This window comes from Myxine glutinosa, chromosome 14 (genome assembly GCF_964187855.1).
Source record: "Myxine glutinosa chromosome 14, kmMyxGlut1.1, whole genome shotgun sequence".
Taxonomy (NCBI): domain Eukaryota; kingdom Metazoa; phylum Chordata; class Myxini; order Myxiniformes; family Myxinidae; genus Myxine; species Myxine glutinosa.
The window spans coordinates 38,032,111-38,052,951 of record NC_136274.1 but is presented as its reverse complement, the minus strand read 5'-3'; the positions used below and the strand labels follow the sequence as shown (position 1 = coordinate 38,052,951).

The 20,841-nt window shown below is 43.6% G+C and overlaps 1 protein-coding gene across 2 annotated transcripts in view; it reads left to right on the top strand.

The window, feature by feature from the left end:
• Positions 1-6,545: 6,545 nt before the first annotated feature.
• Positions 6,546-20,841, top strand: part of LOC144888847 (sodium/glucose cotransporter 1-like) — a 46,277-nt gene continuing 31,981 nt past the window's right edge. The window contains exons 1-3 of one of the 2 annotated variants that reach the window (XM_078768352.1): positions 6,546-6,807; positions 8,782-8,889; positions 13,010-13,160. In XM_078768352.1, coding sequence (XP_078624478.1) covers positions 6,705-6,807; positions 8,782-8,889; positions 13,010-13,160 — 362 coding nt within the window. In that variant the 5' untranslated portion in view covers positions 6,546-6,704. The remainder of the gene's footprint in view (positions 6,808-8,781; positions 8,890-13,009; positions 13,161-20,841) is intronic. The other variant, XM_078768353.1, reaches the window with a different exon arrangement.

Below are 20,841 nucleotides of genomic sequence, written 5' to 3'. Positions count from 1 at the left end.
CACTTTTCGCACTTGTGTTAGTGTTGAAAAACCACTTTTCGCACTTGTTTTAGTGTGGAAAAAACACTTTTTGCACTTGTGATAGTGTTGAAAAACCACTTTTCGCACTTGTGTTAGTGTTGAAAAACCACTTTTCGCACTTGTGTTGGTGCAGGAAACCACTTTTGCACTTGTATTAGTGTGGAAAAACCACTTTTCGCACTTGTGTTTGTGCAGGAAACCACTTTTGCACTTGTATTAGTGTGGAAAAACCACTTTTCGCACTTGTGTTAGTGTTGAAAAACCACTTTTCGCACTTGTGTTAGTGTTGAAAAACCACTTTTCGCACTTGTGTTAGTGTTGAAAAACCACTTTTCGCACTTGTTTTAGTGTGGAAAAAACACTTTTTGCACTTGTGATAGTGTTGAAAAACCACTTTTCGCACTTGTGTTAGTGTTGAAAAACCACTTTTCGCACTTGTGTTGGTGCAGGAAACCACTTTTGCACTTGTATTAGTGTGGAAAAAATACTTTTTGCACTTGTGATAGTGTTGAAAAACCACTTTTCGCACTTGTGTTAGTGTTGAAAAACCACTTTTCGCACTTGTGTTGGTGCAGGAAACCACTTTTGCACTTGTATTAGTGTGGAAAAAACCACTTCTCACACTTGTGTTAGTGTTGAAAAACCACTTTTCGCACTTGTGTTAGTGTTGAAAAACCACTTTTCGCACTTGTGTTGGTGCAGGAAACCACTTTTGCACTTGTATTAGTGTGGAAAAAACACTTTTTGCACTTGTGATAGTGTTGAAAAACCACTTTTCGCACTTGTGTTAGTGTTGAAAAACCACTTTTCGCACTTGTGTTGGTGCAGGAAACCACTTTTGCACTTGTATTTATGTGGATAAACCACTTTTCGCACTTGTGTTAGTGTTGAAAGACCACTTTTTGCACTTGTGATAGTGTTGAAAAACCACTTTTCGCACTTGTGTTAGTGTTGAAAAACCACTTTTCGCACTTGTGTTGGTGCAGGAAACCACTTTTGCACTTGTATTTGTGTGGAAAACCACTTTTCGCACTTGTGTTAGTGTTGAAAAACCACTTTTCGCACTTGTGTTAGTGTTGAAAAACCACTTTTCGCACTTGTGTTGGTGCAGGAAACCACTTTTGCACTTGTATTCGTGTGGAAAAAACACTTTTCGCACTTGTGTTAGTGTTGAAAAACCACTTTTAGCACTTGTGTTGGTGCAGGACACCACTTTTGCACTTGTATTAGTGTGGAAAAAACATTTTTGCACTTGTGATAGTGTTGAAAAACCACTTTTCGCACTTGTGTTAGTGTTGAAAAACCACTTTTCGCACTTGTGTTGGTGCAGGAAACCACTTTTGCACCTGTATTAGTGTGGAAAAACCACTTTTCGCACTTGTGTTAGTGTTGAAAAACCACTTTTCGCACTTGTTTTAGTGTGGAAAAAACACTTTTTGCACTTGTGATAGTGTTGAAAAACCACTTTTCGCACTTGTGTTAGTGTTGAAAAACCACGTTTCGCACTTGTGTTGGTGCAGGAAACCACTTTTGCACTTGTATTAGTGTGGAAAAAACCACTTTTCGCACTTGTGTTAGTGTTGAAAAACCACTTTTCGCACTTGTGTTAGTGTTGAAAAACCACTTTTCGCACTTGTGTTCGTGCAGGAAACCACTTTTGCACTTGTATTTATGTGGAAAAACCACTTTTCGCACTTGTGTTAGTGTTGAAAGACCACTTTTTGCACTTGTGATAGTGTTGAAAAACCACTTTTCGCACTTGTGTTAGTGTTGAAAAACCACTTTTCGCACTTGTGTTGGTGCAGGAAACCACTTTTGCACTTGTATTAGTGTGGAAAAAACACTTTTTGCACTTGTGATAGTGTTGAAAAACCACTTTTTGCACTTGTGTTAGTGTTGAAAAACCACTTTTCGCACTTGTGTTGGTGCAGGAAACCACTTTTGCACTTGTATTTGTGTGGCAAAACCACTTTTCGCACTTGTGTTAGTGTTGAAAAACCACTTTTCGCACTTGTGTTAGTGTTGAAAAACCACTTTTCGCACTTGTGTTGGTGCAGGAAACCACTTTTGCACTTGTATTCGTGTGGAAAAAACACTTTTTGCACTTGTGATAGTGTTGAAAAACCACTTTTCGCACTTGTGTTAGTGTTGAAAAACCACTTTTCGCACTTGTGTTAGTGTTGAAAAACCACTTTTCGCACTTGTTTTGGTGCAGGAAACCACTTTTGCACTTGTGTTAGTGTGGAAAAAACACTTTTTGCACTTGTGATAGTGTTGAAAAACCACTTTTCGCACTTGTGTTGGTGCAGGAAACCACTTTTGCACTTGTATTCGTGTGGAAAAAACACTTTTTGCACTTGTGATAGTGTTGAAAAACCACTTTTCGCACTTGTGTTAGTGTTGAAAAACCACTTTTCGCACTTGTGTTAGTGTTGAAAAACCACTTTTCGCACTTGTTTTGGTGCAGGAAACCACTTTTGCACTTATGTTAGTGTGGAAAAAACACTTTTTGCACTTGTGTTAGTGTTGAAAAACCACTTTTCGCACTTGTGTTAGTGTTGAAAAACCACTTTTCGCACTTGTGTTGGTGCAGGACACCACTTTTGCACTTGTATTAGTGTGGAAAAAACATTTTTGCACTTGTGATAGTGTTGAAAAACCACTTTTCGCACTTGTGTTAGTGTTGAAAAACCACTTTTCGCACTTGTGTTGGTGCAGGAAACCACTTTTGCACCTGTATTAGTGTGGAAAAACCACTTTTCGCACTTGTGTTAGTGTTGAAAAACCACTTTTCGCACTTGTTTTAGTGTGGAAAAAACCCTTTTTGCACTTGTGATAGTGTTGAAAAACCACTTTTCGCACTTGTGTTAGTGTTGAAAAACCACTTTTCGCACTTGTGTTGGTGCAGGAAACCACTTTTGCACTTGTATTAGTGTGGAAAAACCACTTTTCGCACTTGTGTTTGTGCAGGAAACCACTTTTGCACTTGTATTAGTGTGGAAAAACCACTTTTCGCACTTGTGTTAGTGTTGAAAAACCACTTTTCGCACTTGTGTTAGTGTTGAAAAACCACTTTTCGCACTTGTGTTAGTGTTGAAAAACCACTTTTCGCACTTGTTTTAGTGTGGAAAAAACACTTTTTGCACTTGTGATAGTGTTGAAAAACCACTTTTCGCACTTGTGTTAGTGTTGAAAAACCACTTTTCGCACTTGTGTTGGTGCAGGAAACCACTTTTGCACTTGTATTAGTGTGGAAAAACACTTTTTGCACTTGTGATAGTGTTAAAAAACCACTTTTCGCACTTGTGTTAGTGTTGAAAAACCACTTTTCGCACTTGTGTTGGTGCAGGAAACCACTTTTGCACTTGTATTTATGTGGAAAAACCACTTTTCGCACTTGTGAAAGTGTTGAAAAACCACTTTTCGCACTTGTGTTAGTGTTGAAAAACCACTTTTCGCACTTGTGTTGGTGCAGGAAACCACTTTTGCACTTGTATTAGTGTGGAAAAAACACTTTTTGCACTTGTGATAGTGTTGAAAAACCACTTTTCGCACTTGTGTTAGTGTTGAAAAACCACTTTTCGCACTTGTGTTGGTGCAGGAAACCACTTTTGCACTTGTATTTGTGTGGAAAAACCACTTTTCGCACTTGTGTTAGTGTTGAAAAACCACTTTTCGCACTTGTGTTAGTGTTGAAAAACCACTTTTCGCACTTGTGTTGGTGCAGGAAATCACTTTTGCACTTGTATTCGTGTGGAAAAAACACTTTTTGCACTTGTGATAATGTTGAAAAACCACTTTTCGCACTTGTGTTAGTGTTGAAAAACCACTTTTCGCACTTGTGTTAGTGTTGAAAAAACACTTTTCGCACTTGTGTTAGTGTTGAAAAACCACTTTTCGCACTTGTGTTGGTGCAGGAAACCACTTTTGCACTTGTATTAGTGTGGAAAAAACACTTTTTGCACTTGTGATAGTGTTGAAAAACCACTTTTCGCACTTGTGTTGGTGCAGGAAACCACTTTTGCACTTGTATTAGTGTGGAAAAAACCACTTCTCGCACTTGTGTTAGTGTTGAAAAACCACTTTTCGCACTTGTGTTAGTGTTGAAAAACCACTTTTCGCACTTGTGTTGGTGCAGGAAACCACTTTTGCACTTGTATTAGTGTGGAAAAAACACTTTTTGCACTTGTGATAGTGTTGAAAAACCACTTTTCGCACTTGTGTTAGTGTTGAAAAACCACTTTTCGCACTTGTGTTGGTGCAGGAAACCACTTTTGCACTTGTATTTATGTGGAAAAACCACTTTTCGCACTTGTGTTAGTGTTGAAAGACCACTTTTTGCACTTGTGATAGTGTTGAAAAACCACTTTTCGCACTTGTGTTAGTGTTGAAAAACCACTTTTCGCACTTGTGTTGGTGCAGGAAACCACTTTTGCACTTGTATTAGTGTGGAAAAAACACTTTTTGCACTTGTGATAGTGTTGAAAAACCACTTTTTGCACTTGTGTTAGTGTTGAAAAACCACTTTTCGCACTTGTGTTGGTGCAGGAAACCACTTTTGCACTTGTATTTGTGTGGAAAACCACTTTTCGCACTTGTGTTAGTGTTGAAAAACCACTTTTCGCACTTGTGTTAGTGTTGAAAAACCACTTTTCGCACTTGTGTTGGTGCAGGAAACCACTTTTGCACTTGTATTCGTGTGGAAAAAACACTTTTCGCACTTATGTTAGTGTTGAAAAACCACTTTTAGCACTTGTGTTGGTGCAGGACACCACTTTTGCACTTGTATTAGTGTGGAAAAAACATTTTTGCACTTGTGATAGTGTTGAAAAACCACTTTTCGCACTTGTGTTAGTGTTGAAAAACCACTTTTCGCACTTGTGTTGGTGCAGGAAACCACTTTTGCATCTGTATTAGTGTGGAAAAACCACTTTTCGCACTTGTGTTAGTGTTGAAAAACCACTTTTCGCACTTGTTTTAGTGTGGAAAAAACACTTTTTGCACTTGTGATAGTGTTGAAAAACCACTTTTCGCACTTGTGTTAGTGTTGAAAAACCACTTTTCGCACTTGTGTTGGTGCAGGAAACCACTTTTGCACTTGTATTAGTGTGGAAAAACCACTTTTCGCACTTGTGTTAGTGTTGAAAAACCACTTTTCGCACTTGTGTTGGTGCAGGAAACCACTTTTGCACTTGTATTAGTGTGGAAAAACCACTTTTCACACTTGTGTTAGTGTTGAAAAACCACTTTTCGCACTTGTGTTAGTGTTGAAAAAGCACTTTTCGCACTTGTTGGTGCAGGAAACCACTTTTGCACTTGTATTAGTGTGGAAAAACCACTTTTCACACTTGTGTTAGTGTTGAAAAACCACTTTTCGCACTTGTGTTAGTGTTGAAAAACCACTTTTCGCACTTGTGTTGGTACAGGAAACCACTTTTGCACTTGTATTAGTGTGGAAAAACCACTTTTCGCACTTGTGTTAGTGTTGAAAAACCTCTTTTCGCACTTGTGTTAGTGTTGAAAAACCACTTTTCGCACTTGTGTTACTGTTGAAAACCACTTTTCGGTGGGGTTTCATTACCCCATCCGAGGTCATCCTTCCGAGGTCAGCGAAATGAGTACATGGGTACTGGGTCCTCTCTCAAGGAGGCTGGTGGCAGAATTTGCACTCTGGCCGCTGTAAAAACACCTCATTCCGTAACACACACAGTGGTGTGGGTTGGGATGGTGCTGAGGAGTCGTCCAAGGACGCAGCGATATGCTGATCCATTGTACGCGCCCATGTATATATATATATATATATATATATATATATATATATATATATATATATATATATAATGGTATATCTGGTTCTCCAACCTAATGAGCGGACAACATGACGTCATCGCCATGCACGTCCGCCTTGCCTGCAAAGTTCAGAGGAACCATCTAGCAGTGCGTCATTACGGATTATAAATACAGATACTGTCACAAGTGCTTGCAAAACTCACAGTTACCGACCTGGTTTCGCCCTTGTTGGGGCTTCATCAGGGCAACGCAGTGAGGCTTTCCATACACTTGTAATTACCATTATTAGTAACTCCCAACCGCAACTAGGTCGACTCCATATGATGAGTGGATACCAGAGATAACGTTACCGTGTGGCAGGCGGTGCTTATCGCTCCCAGCAAGGTGCAGCAGCAGCTGTATGGGACACCTTGCTGGCGGTTCTCCACTGATGATATGAAGGTCGCATAGTGACTGATATATATATATATATAATCAGATATAATGCCTCCATCTTGTTCATTGATGTTCAATGACTTTTTCATTACCCCCTCCTCAAAGATTTGTAACATTTTCTACTAATTGGTACCAATCAACTCAGGAGATCATAATGATCATTTTGGTGTATCACATTCCACATCAGAAAGCTCCAGTAGAACTCCACAAAAAACATGCCTCACACACACACACACAACTCATCCATTTATAGGAGATTCCTACCAATGGCAAACTTGTTCATTTATTTTCAATCACAGTCTGTTCATCAATTTACTGTCAACATGATCCAAATGAATCAAAATGACTGTTGAAAAAGAATACCTCGATACCAAAATCTAAACCATTGAACTTGTCACTGCTAATTTGTGTTTTCATCCCTGTAGGTTATTGTCCAACGATGTTTGGCAGCAAAGAACATGAGTCATGTGAAGGCTGGCTGTATTCTTTGCGGATACCTCAAATTGCTGCCCATGTTTCTGATGGTCATGCCAGGAATGATCAGCAGGATTTTATACACAGGTATATGACCATGTCACCCTTGAACAAGCAACTTTTGTTTGAACCTCCCCTGCCTAGTGTCTGTTCTGCTCATTGATAGTGCGTACGTGTGCATGTACATGCACGTGTATGACAATTCATTTTGTTCACTGTTCATATCTGAATCCCATTTTTCATGGCGATGGTTAACGCAATCAATTTGTGAATAATTTGCATATTTTTTTCAAAAATATTTTAGTTGACCTCTTTTTTTTTTCTTTTTTTTTGTTGGAAATGTTTGAAAGTGAATCATCACTGTTAACTCATGTCGCATTTAAAAATAATAACCTTGTAAAATAAGTACAATTATTTTAAATGTTAAATTGCATTTGACGTCCTCCATCACTTGGACAGAAAGTGTTTGAAATCGATCCCTTGCAGTTGGCAGAACACAGATGGGCAATTATTCCAGGCATCATGCCCATACTGGATACAGCTTCTTCCTTCTCAAGCCACATACTTTGTTCCATTTCTAGAGTAAGGAGTGGCAAGCCGCCCTTGTTGGGAAATGTGTGGAAAGATTCATCCCCCATCAGACCCATCACTAGAGTGGGTACCAGGAAGCCACAGTGCCACAGCAGCTATTGCTGCATTCGTCCTGACCAACAGGAAATGCCTGCCACACATTAACCTGTCTGCGGTACACAAAACAGTTCTGGGGGCAGCCAGGAGCAATTTAATTTTTTTAAGGGAAAAGGGGAGCTACAGCCCCCTACTTCCCAGTAGGATTGTAATGCAGCCAATACTGGTAAGATCATTTCATTCTCAATTTATAGACCAGTCTACTCTGGAGGGGGAACACCAAGGACGCGTGTTTTGGAGTTGATGGCCCTCGTCTGCATGGAGCAGAAGCTCTTCCCCAGAGTCAACTGGTCAAACCCGACAGAACATTGTGTCGAGATCAAACCCCATTAATCTCGTGGGTACCAGGAAGCAAGTGTCACACCAGCTGCTATTGCTGCATGCATCCTGGCCAACAGGAAATGGAGATGGTGGATACACGTGCATCCCGAGCCATGATATCAGGGTCACTGGAAAATGGGGTCAACACCCTGCTTGAAGGTGTTCAGCGACTTGATTCCTATCATTTACTGACAGATGTGGAATTATAATGGATTGTTAAACAGCAGCAACACACACAACAAGCATTTTAAGGCCATTTTCCCTGCTAGAGCGGGGGTTAGCCTTGCGGGCCCCATGACAATCTTCTCCATTTTGCCCTATTTTCTGCATCTCTCCTTGTTAACCCCCTTGCCCGCATTTCTTCTTCCACCATCTTTAGCCAAGTCTTTCTCGGTCTTCCCCGTCCCCTACTTCCTTCTACATTCATTTCCATCACTCTTCTCACCCAGTCACTTTCATCCTTCCTCAACACATGACCAAACCATCTCAACCTGTTCCTCTTCACAGCATCAATCACAAGCTCTATTCCCATCAATGGAATAACAATGGATTGTTAAACAATGTAATCAATTTGGATGATGCACATGCTGGTGTCTCGGAAAGACGTTATAATTTGCTCAGAATGTCTCGTGTTATCTCTAAAAACCGAAGGATGCACGAGTTGCACATGCTGAACGATTATTTCACGAGGCAATTATATTACATGAAAACTTGCACTCAGGTGTCCTGCACATCCATCATGCCAAAGAGGCAATTGCAATGAATACTGGAATAATATTTCAACAACTACAAGAGAAATCCTACGTGTTCGGGTTTCTATAGTGGAGTGTCTAGGGTCTGAATCAAAATCTTAAACATTTTCGCAAAAGTCAAAAAGCGTCTTTTTATTTGCTCATTCGCGTGTGCAATTTGAGTGCCGAATACACACACAGACACGCACACACACTCACACACACACACACACACACCAGTTTATTCACAGTGTCATAGTTGCTATCCGATAGGTTTATCATCTTCACCATGGCTAAATTTCGATAATTCCCTTTCTTTCAGATAAAATTGCTTGCATTGAACCAGAAAAGTGCCTGGAGTATTGTGGAACAGAAGTCGGATGTACAAACATTGCTTATCCTACTTTGGTTCTGAATCTTCTACCCAATGGTGAGTGTGGTCTTCTATTGAGCAACTTTGGCTGAAATTTCCACAAGAAAGTAAATCATCTGGGTATTCTTATTTTTCAAAATTTACGAATAAGGTTCTTCAATTGCAAAAGTTTTCCGCTGTTATGATAATCTTTTTTCTCTATTAAATTTGAAAGTTAACTGAAGGTGTTCCAGTGTCGAACAATAATATGAAGGACATTAGGAAGCTCACTGGTGATTTATATTGAGGAAATGATCACTTTTTACTGGTATTTCTCATTTTCTGGTAAAGGTGTGTGTGTGTGTGTGTGTGTGTGTGTGTGTGTGTGTGTGTGTGTGTGTGTGTGTGTGTGTTGTTATCTCCATAATATGTGGGTTTCAGAGGGTGGAACGATCTCAAAGTTGTTGTTTTTTTGTATGCAAGATCGAGGCTCGTGTAAGAGCTAACATTAATGGCAAAAAAAAACAAAACAAAAAAACGGACACATAAGATCCATCTTATGATCATATAAGATCCATCTCCCCCTCAAACCATCTGCCCCCCTTATCCTGCCAACCCCTATCTCAGTTTTCCCCAGTCTCCCCTACTGACCTCTCTGAATTCCTCATAGGAATGAAAACTGCCACCTGCACTCTGGACCCCATCCCCTCCAGCTTTAAGGCTTGCCTTCCTGCTCTCTCTCCACTTATCACTGCAACGATAAACTCCTCCCTGTCTACTGGCATCGTCCCACCATCCCTCAAAATCGCTGCTGTCACCCCCATTCTGAAAAAACCTGGACTCAACCCTGACACCCCAAATAACTTCAGACCCATCTCCAACCTACCCTTTCTGTCAAAAGTTTTGGAATGCGCTGTAGCCACTCAACTCAAACATCAACTCTCTGCCAATAACCTGTATGAAATATTCCAATCTGGATTCCGCCTCAACCACAGTACGGAAACTGCACTCCTCAAAATCACCAACGACCTTCTCCTCTCCTCCGACGCCGGTAACCTCAATATTCTCATCCTTCTCGACCTCAGCGCCGCCTTTGACACCATCAATCACATCATCCTCCTTACCCGACTTGAAACCACCTTTAACATTACCGGCACTGCCCTTTCTTGGATCAAATCATACCTCTCCGACAGGCACCAGTTCATCTCCATCAATAACTGCAAATCCCCCACCGCTCCCCTCCCCCAAGGTGTCCCCCAAGGTTCAGTTCTCGGTCCCCTCCTCTTCATCCTGTACCTGTTCCCCCTTGGTCACTTAATCCGTCGTCATGGTCTCCAATTCCACTGCTTTGCCGATGACATCCAGCTTTTCATTTCCACCAAGTCAATTTCCACCGTCACCCACTCTATCCTGACAAACTGCATCACTGAAATAAAATCCTGGCTTCAAATCAACTTCCTCAAACTAAACTGTGATAAATCCGAAATAATCATTATTGGACCAAAAACGCTCACCAAATCCACCCACAACTTCACCCTCAACATCGACGGTATCCCGGTATCCACCTCCCCTCACATCCGGAATCTTGGCATCATCTTTGACCAAACCCTCTCCTTCGACAAACACACTAAACAGATCACCAAGACAGCCTTCTTTCATCTGAAAAACATTGCCCGTCTCCGTCCATCCCTCTCTTCCACAGCTGCAGAAACCCTCATCCACGCCTTCATCACTTCCCGTCTGGACTACTGCAACAGCCTCCTCTATGGTTCACCCTCAAATATCATCAATAAACTTCAATACATTCAGAACTCCGCTGCCCGTCTACTCACCCACTCCCGGGCCCGGGACCACATCACCCCCGTCCTTCACAAGCTCCACTGGCTCCCCATCTCCCAGAGAATCCAGTACAAAATCCTCCTCCTGACCTACAAAGCCCTCCATAACCTGGCCCCATCCTACCTGACTGAGCTCCTCCCCAGACACACTCCCACCCGCACCCTCTGCTCTGCTGCTGCCAACGCCCCCCCCCCCCCCCCCCCCCATCCGGACCAAACTCAGATCCTGGGGGGACAGGGCCTTCTCCATCGCCGCTCCCACACTCTGGAACCCACTCCCTCAAACCATCAGAGACTCCTCCTCACTCACCACATTCAAATCATCACTCAAGACCCACCTGTTCAACACCGCATTCAACCCCCGACCATCTCTTCTCCTTCTCCTTCCTTTCTGTTTGGTTATTTAATTACGTATTTTTGTCTTTTTTGTCTTTGTTTTACGTACTATGTCAAAGCATCTTTGGGTTTCTTGAAAAGCGCTATACAAAATAAATGTATTATTATTATTATTATAAGACGAAATAAGGGGAGCGGGAGACAAGATGGGGAGAGAGGGTGAAGCACACAAGTACAACATTTGAGAGCAGGGACATCGGGAGATCAGTGGGAGGTAGAGGGCTTGGGGGGAGGAGGCGTGGGAAGGGGTGTGGGGGGTGGGAGAGGAAGATGTTCGGGGAAGTATGGGGTGAAAAAAAAACTGGAAAAATGGCCCACAAACGACCGCCGAGAGGAAACAACAAAGCCTCGAGGCCGAGAAAACCAGGCCTGAAAATGTGGCAGGAACCAACAGACGACTAAACACAGGTATGCACGATTTACACCGAGATCTAACTCGGAACACACACTAGGCACTCACACCGTAAAATTAAAATACAGTTTTGACAAAAATACAAATGGTAAAATTCTTAGCTTTGGTAGCGTGGAGAGCTGGGAAAAACACACGACCTCACCGGCAAAACTGGAAGCGGAGCAAAGTATTCCTGAGTGTGTGCGTCTAAGCGGTGAATCCGCTTCAACACCTGGCTATTTTCATCCATCCATCAAAAAATGAATAAGAAGAACCTTTATACCCTACATCAACATAAGGAAACCAACCGACACCAACAGGTTACTGAATTTTTAACTCCTGAAACCCAATCACACGCAAGTGCAGTGTCGCACAGACTAATTACATTGGTTAGAGGAGTCCTGCTCAATAATAAGCATAGCAAGGGAATACTCCCCTACCATTAAATAACCAAAATTGGCAGAATGGAAGGAGCCAGACACGCTTGGGCACTGTGTACTACCGTACTGTCTAGGGCTTTCCAAAAGGATTGGCAGGATAGTACGCAACACACGGATTGGTGTAGCCTACAAGTACAAGCCTCTACGTACCATCTGCAATGTAATTTCAAAGCTAAAGGATACAATATCAACTAAATCAGTGTTAGTTTACCATTCACCATGGAGAGACTGTGACCAATTCTACATTGGTGAAACTGGAAGAAATTTGAAACAATGCCAGATGACCATGATAGAGCAATGAGGGTGAGAAAGGTGGCACAGTCAGCCATAGCACGTCATTTCCTGCAATCTGGTCACAAATTTGACTTCAACGGGACCCGTGTCCGAGACTCAACGTCCAACAAACGACACAGATTGATACTGGAAGCATGGCATGTGAAGAGCCGAGAGGGTAATGTAAATTGGGGAGACGGTAGGCATACCCACACAATACACACCTCTGATACGAATGACAAAAACTGGATGGTACAAACACCTGGACAATGTGAGCAAAACCCACCAATGCTCGATACCCAACACCATCCCCACACATGCATAACACCCAACGGAAACTCCAACAATCATGCAATCCACAAGTCATCATGTCAAAAGTGAACGTGAACCCAGCCAGAAACACAAAATCAAGAATGAACACGCTCATTTACTCCCCCCAAACATACAATACCAGATCGCAGATAAATAATAAAAACTGCAGAGCAGACCATCGATTATGCGATTGCCGTTTGTTGCCGAAGGCTCAGCAGAATAAAAGCACTCCTCAAATGACCTCTCACACTGGAACTTGACACACGAATTGTCGCCTTGGGGGAAAAAAAAGCAGCCACGTGGGTCTATAGGCCTGAGGAAGCTCACTGGGAAGCGGATGAAACGTCACCTGAGACCGGATCTACTCTTGCTTGTTTATTACAAGATTTTCAAAGAAGATCTAGTTACCTTTTGATTGGATGTGCCTTTTTTCCTTTTAAAATGTATAATCCCAACCTGTTTGTGTGGCTTCTTTTTGAGATTGCCAGGATTGAGCAAATTTTCATTTGTTTCTCGTAAAACTCGGGACTGCAATGTGTGACCCACAGGACTGCGTGGCCTAATGATGGCTGTAATGTTGTCATCTCTCATGAGCTCCTTGACGTCGATATTTAACAGTGCCAGCACCCTATTCACTATGGATATCTACGCAAGGATTCGACTGAAGGCCTCAGAGAGAGAATTTATGATTGTGGGACGGTACTGATTACTATTCATTCCTACATTTGCATGTTTTTTTATTTCAAACTATTTGTAAATGTATTGTTATAAATTTGGGTAGAGCAATATCTAGAGACAGATAGATCTGAATGGGTAACATGCTTCGACTGTCGCGATAGGGAATCGACCTTGTCATAAGTTCTGTGTTTTTTAGGCGGTTTGTCGGGGTAAGTGTATACCTGTGAACATACAAGGATGTTCATGTGTTAAATAGTTGTAGGGATTAAGATGAGACCCTGTGTGTCAGACCTGGTAATCCTTCCTTTGTCCCTTATGGCAACGCACTCATATAAACACTTAGATAGGCCCTCAGCGAACATTAAATAAGTCCCCTTCCCTTACAATGACCTTGGAAGAAGATCGGCAGGAAGCCAGATCGGGGCATCGCCGGATGGCCGCCGCCAGCCGCACCACCAGCTGGCCTAGCAACATCGCGTGAGACGAGCTGTAACCACGCCCAGGAGGACTGTGATTGGTTGGCGCGGAAGGCGCGAACCTGGAGCGAATCAGCGCGGAAGGCGCGAGGAGGTTCGGCAAACGGGGGGAAGCTATGAGGCTCTGGTTGGTAACGCGCCAGAACTGACGTCACATGCCAGGTTTCAAAAGGACTCGCTGGCGGGATTTTGGAAGCTTCGCTCTGGGGGATTGAGTCGTGAAAAAGCTTCGCTCTGGGGGATTGAGTCGTGAAAAAGCTTCGCTCTGGGGGATTGAGTTGTGCCGGTCTTTCGCTCTTCACTCTCCGTTCCTGGCTCTTGTGGTGCCTCGTGTTGGAGATCGGCCTCGTGTTGGAGATCGGCTTCGTGGGGAGATCGCTAGCCCAGTTGCTTTTGGTGCTGGAGCGAGGCGTGCCGTGGAGCGAACGGACCTCGTGGGCGGTCGACGAGGAGCCTGGAGTGGGGCGTTGGCTCGGGCCTGGTGGAGCGCGTGGGCGAAGCGGGCGGAGGGTTTTCCTCGCGCCGAAGCTTGGAGCCGCGTTGGACGGTGGACAAGACTGCAGACAGTTAAGACGCACCACATTTCAAACGTACACGACGGACAGTTATTTTTGCAATTCATTCCCCTGTCTCGTATTTGGAAGTCGGTGTGTGGGATCCCAATTTAGGATCATTATTTATTTACCGTCGCGTTCCTTGTTCTCGGGTTCTGAAATTAACGTGTTTCCTTTTGTACATTTTACCCCGGATTCCCGTTTTTGTTCGTTCCCTCTCAAGATAAGCGCTTCCGCTTCTTCTTCTTCATCATTCTTGCTCCCGTGCTGTGATAGCAAAATCCGTATTTGGTCATCGCCTCAATTAAAGCCGTTTGGTCATTCGCGAGCCCTGGTATTACCCGGAGGGTATTCACATGACAGTATTATGAACCCTTTGTCGAGGATTTAAAAAAGGAGACGACAGAGAATCAACGGGTAAACAAGGGTTTATGTGACCCTGTGTCCTGATGTCCCCACCCCTGGGGTATGAAAGAGGCGTCAAATCCAAAAAATCGTTACACATTTCATGCGTCCCCTAATGTTGACTTCATATACAAAGTTTCATTTTAAAAGGTTTTAAAATGTGCTCGTAATTGCATTTTTTGGTATTTAACCTTTTGGCCCTGCCTCAATGGGCAGGGCCAAAAATGATACTGCTCTTGCATCTTTTTTCCATGTGGTGATCATAACTACAAAGTTTGGTGAAATTCTGCCAAACCATTTAGGAGGAGATAGCGTGATGGACAAACGGATGGACGGAGCCGATTACAATATCCCCCCATTAAAAAAAACAAGACCGAAAGTCTAACAACGGCGTAGCCGGGCTAGTAAAATATTATAAACCACAAACACATGATTAGCTTTTTAAACAGTCGCTAATGCTGTTTATAACATTTAAAAAAGAATTTTTAAGAATCCAGACATCCGTGAGGTAAGTTTTACTTATAGAATTGAGCAAAGATCTACTGTAATCTATATACCCCACAAGGGTTGGGTAAATAACATGACCCTGTCACTAAAGTAGCATTTTTCGTAGCGGCCTTTTGAAACCCACCAATTAAGGTTTTGTTTTGAAAACCACCAATGAAACTCACTTTTCCTGCTGTTTAACACGAAATTAAAAGGGAGGAAGCCTGGGTTGTGCTCATTTACCAAGCAGCTAGCTAGCGCTTGCCAAGCCAGCTGTTCCTTAACTGTTTTGAATGGAGTGCTTGCTCGAATGCTCAAACCACTTGGCGATCTCTTCACAAGATACTTGGTAAATGAACACACACCCAATGTTCTTGAGACCCAACCATAGATCGACTGTAATATATATATACCCCAAAGAGGAATGACCCTTCCTGCTTGGTGTTACGATTAGATTTACTATAATATTAGTTACGTTATCATTATTTCGAAAATGATATCACTATCAAAAAACCGAGGCGAATTCCTTACTTCCGCGGTTGTTCGTACCATACACCGCTTATCATTGATGCATGAACCATACACCGCTTCAATCCATTAACGTTGTATTCACGACATTGGGATTAATGTGTTATGGTGATATTTACTATATTATTATTACTAGCAACGGTACTCACCCTATGGGCGGGGCTTCAATTGGGAGGCCCAAATGAAAAGGCTAAATATCAGAAATTGAAGGCTTTTTCTATTTTAAACGATTCATATAAACATCCGTTAAATCGCGATCGGTGCAGCCGTTTGTGCGGCACCCGGGAAAATAACGTCATGCGGGAGCAAGTATCAGCAGGATGTGGCAGTGTGGGTGTCCACATTTCTGATCCTCCTTCATGCCGAAGTAGCCCACCACTTCTCCAAGCATTCCGCTCTTCAGATCCGCCATGACAGATTTAAGCTTGATACTGAAGACGCGTGCAGTTAGTACTCCCGATATTGTATGTACTCCCGTGTCCTCTAACAACCCATGTCCTTATAAAAGGTCTTTGTCCGAGGTCACCTAGTTCGATCGGTGCAGCCATTTGTGCGGCACCCGGAAAAACAACATCGTCACAATGAGAACATCGTCACAATGAACGTTATGCAAACGCGAATGTTAGCAACGGTACCCGCCCTACGGGCGGGGCTTCAATTGGGAAGCCCAAATGAAAAGGTAAAATATCAGAAATTGAAGGCTTTTTTTTATTTTAAACGATTCATATAAACATCCGTTAAATCATATCACACACAAATCATCAAAATCTAAACAGTATCTTACTAGAATTCACCAAATGTCCCACAGTGATCGATACACTATGATCGTGATGATCGTGGTCGTGAATCGTGATCGATAATCGTGTTCACAATCGCTATGTCGTATGTACTCCCGATACGTGTTTCCTTCAGTTGAAATGGGTTAGAATTCTCTCAAACAGGAATTCAACCCATGTCCTGATCGTGGCAGGTGCAGCTGTGCAGTGATCGGTGCAGCCATTTGTGCGGCACCCAGGAAAACAATATCGTCACAATGAGAACAATGAACGTCATGCGAACGCGAATATTATGCGGGAGTCCAAACCTGAGAATGCTGGAGACTAAAGCTGAAATTGGGAAAACTAAATAGCCTATTTTACTCCTGGAGATCCCAGGATTATCCACCCAAAATATCTTTGCGATCGGTTCAGCAGTTTTTACGGTACCTTCAAACAGACAGACAGACAGACAGACGGACGGACGGACATTTGGTGAATTACCGTATAGTAAGATTATTATTACGAAAACGATACATTACTGTATTAAGAAAGCTGGGCTTAATTTGTCCGAAGCGGCCCGAAGGTGAGGCACGGCCCGAAGCCTATACGTACCGTTTTGTTGGAAGAGCCTTAACGCCGATGCTTTCGATATTTGATGGTCATTTTAATATTTGGTTTGTTTGTGTTTCAGACTGAATGAAAAACGTAAAGGTAGAGCATGGCGATTGTGATATATATGACAGGTTCGACAATATGTTTGGCATGAACGGCATATAAATCAAAATGACGGTGTGTGGAGAGTCAGCTGCCGTACTGACGTAATGACATCAGACGTAATCACATCACCCTGTCATGTGACCAGATCTTCAGCTCTGATTGATATACATTTGAGGAGACATACATTACATACATAGGGACAAACAAACACTGCTCTACGGCTTTGCCGTGTGGGCTATGCCGTAAAAAGCATGGGGATAATAATTGAACAGGAAAAGAGTAGCGAGAGTAGAGGTGAGAAGTAAAGTTGTATTATGTGAGTTCTTATCAGAATAAAAAAGGGAAATATAATTGGGCTGGGCACATAGCAAGGAAAGAGATTGGTGGACAACAATAATTACGAATGGGCAACCTAGCGAAGGCACCTGGATTGGTAGGTTTTCTTAATTATTAACGCCATTAGGGTAAGTGTTGAGCCTAAAAAGTCCAAGATAGCTCCCGGGCCTCTTCCAGATATGTTCACTTTTGTTGCACCCCCCTGCTACCAAGGTTTGACGATTGATTATATTGTTCCTGAGCTATTTAGGAGTGGGAATCCACTTGTCAATCTCAAAGCCTGTAAGGGAAAAAATGTCAACAGCACTTTATGTTAGGTGGGTAGGGGTGGATAAGCGTAAATTTACACATGCTTCAAAATGGGGGGTATTTATTTTTTATTATTATTATTTTTTGTATACCGAATCGAGGCTCGTGAAAGAGCTAACATTTACTTCACAAACAAATCAACCAGACAAACAAAATATATAAAAAGAGGGAGTGGAAAACAAGATGGGGAGAGAAGGGGAAGCACACAAACACAACATTTGAGAGCAGGGAGATGTGTGGAAGGGAGAGGGCTTGGGGGGAGGAGGCATGGGAAGGGGGTGGGGGGGGGGAGGGAGAAGTATAAAACACAAGGACACCAATGACTTCCAGGACAGAAGTTGGTATTTCAAAAAAGTGGAATTGGGGTGAAATTAGCGGGGGTAGAAAAGATCAAGGTTTTGGATGGGGGAGGATAAGAGATGGTGGTGAACAGCTGTTTTAAAGACCTGGAGGGTGGAGTGGGATTGAAGAGAGTGAGGGAGTTTGTTCCAGAGGCGGGAGAAAAGAGGAATGAAGGAGTGAAGGTGAGCAGAGAGTCCTGATTTTGGCAGTTTGACCATAAGAGGGTTGCAGGCAGATCTTGTGCGACCTGTAGGAATATTTGTGGGACAGAGCCCAGAGAGAGCTGGGGGGGGGGGGCAAGCCCAGAGAGGAGTCGGTAGAAGATGGAAGGACCACCAACCTGCCTGCGGTGAGTGAGTGAGAGGCCCTTGGAGTTAGCTTCATCGCGGGAGATTCCAATGATTCTGAATGCTTTGGTTGCAACAGCGTGAAGGCGAGCTAGGTGTGAGGCAGGAGCACCAGCCCAGAGGGGAGAGCAGTATTCCATTGAGCTGCAGATGAAAGCCTTGTATGTGGTGAGGAGCTCAGGTGTGCCAAGGAAGGACTTCGCACGACGGAGGATGCCCAGTCGGCGACTGGCTTTGGAGGCCAGATTTGAAATGTGGTTTTCCCAGGAAAGATCATGGCAGATAGTGAGACCCAAAAGCTTGAGTGACAGAACTTCTTGGAGAGGATTATTCAGAAAGTGGATGGGAGGGTTGTCCAGTCAGTCTTTTCGGAGGGACATCGTAAGAGTGTGAGATTTGTCAGAATTGAAAGACATGTTCCACTTGTTTGCCCAGTCTGTGATTTTGTCCAGGTCTGCAGAGAGTGAGAAGGCTGCAGACTGCCGATCTGAGGGATGAAGAATGGAGCGACAGAGAGTGGAGTCATCAGCAAAGAGATACAGAGGATTTTCAAGAGAGTCAGAGAGATCATTGATGAAGACCAGAAAAAGCACAGGGCCCAGAACACTGCCTTGTGGAACTCCAGCCTGAACAGGAAGAGGAGATGAGAGAAACCCATTCAGGGCCACACGTTGACTACGACTAGAGAGGAAGTCCGCCAGCCATGCATGGAGATTTCCATGGATACCAAAAGAGGAGAGTTTGGTGAGCAGAGCGGGGTGCCAGACCGTATCGGAGGCACGTGATATGTCAAGGGAGACTGCTCTAATTTCCTGTTTGGCATTGAGGACCTCCATCCATTGTTGAGAAAGCAGAAGCAGCATGTCCAGAGTAGAGTGTCCAGGTCTGAAACCAAATTGATGATCAGAGATCAAGCCATTGGAGAAGAGGAAAGATTTCATATCTGAAGCAATGATGGATTCCATGACTTTGCTGATAATTGGGAGAAGGCTGATTGGTCTGTAGTTGCTGGGATCTGTTTTTGCACCTTTTTTGTCCAGAGCGGTGATGTTGGCAGATTTCCAAGCAGATGGAAGATGACCTTGAGCAAAAGAGAGGGTGAAGAGAACAGAGAGAGGGAGTGAAAGAGCGGAAGAACAGGATTTTAGGACCCGTGGGCTGATGCCATCAGGTCCAGTTGCAGAATCCGAGTCGAGGGTTGACAGAAACTTTTCCACCTTGTCAGGAGGAAAGGACACAGAGTCCAGGAGCAGCTGGGTACGACTAGGTACAGTGGGTACAGAGAGGGATGGGTTTGGGACACAAGATTTAGAGGTAAACACAGAGTTGAGGCATTCAGCTTTTTCACGTGCGGAGTCAGCCGTGTGGCCATTTGAGGTGAGGGAGGGGATGGAGGGGGAACAAACACCAGAAACAGATTTGACCAGACGCCACCACGATTTGGAAGAGGGAGACAGATAAGAGAATTCGGTTCTGAGAACGGAGAGATATTGTTTCCTGGCTCTCCTGAGGGTGGACACACACTTGTTTCGGGCTTTGTGAAAGGAAATGAGATTTCCTTCCGTTGGATTTGCTTTCCAGGAGACGAAAGCAAGTTGTTTCTGGGCAATAGCCTCACCACAAGATTCCGTGTACCATGGACGGGAGGAAGGGTATGACAACTGAAGACGAGATGGGATAAATCTGTGCATGAGAGAGAGCAATTTACTTTGGAAGAATTCCCAGGATGAGTTGATGTCAGAGGCGGTAGAGATGGGAGACCAGTCCAGATGATTGATGGCTGCCTGAAGACCGTGCCAGTTGGCCTGAGTGAAATGCCAGACTCGTCGACGCTGAGGAGGCTCTCTGGGAATGGTCAGAGAGATGTCCACTTTAACAAGCACTTGATCAGAAGAGCCGATTGGAGCAGAAGAAGAGCAGCAGACATTTTCAGGGAAGTTAGTCATAACCAAGTCCAGAAGAGAAGATGCTCCGTTGACTGAAATCCGGGTCGGGAAATTGACAGATTGTGTCAGTCCCAGTGAGTCACAGAAGTCCTTTGCTGAAGAGCCATGGCTGGTGAGAGCGGTACCCACACCCAGCCAACTGGCATGGTGACAGTTGAAATCACCACATATGAGGAAGAGAGAGTTGGGATGGGTAGATAGAAGTTGGTCCATATTCTCAGACAGCGAGATGTAGATGGAGTCATCACTGTTTGGTGGACGGTACAACACACATATGAACAAAAGGTGGGAGCGAAGGGGAAGCCGTAGCCAAAGGTATTCCTGGGGGTGAGGTGGAGAGAGGGCAGTGCAGGGCGAGTGAGGAAGAGAGTTTTTTATAAAGATAGCAACCCCACCTCCAGGACGAGGCTCAGGTCTATCATACCAGAGGAGGGAGTAACCTGGGAGAGATACCAAGGAATCAGAGACATCATGAAGGAGGAAAGTTTCTGTTCAGCA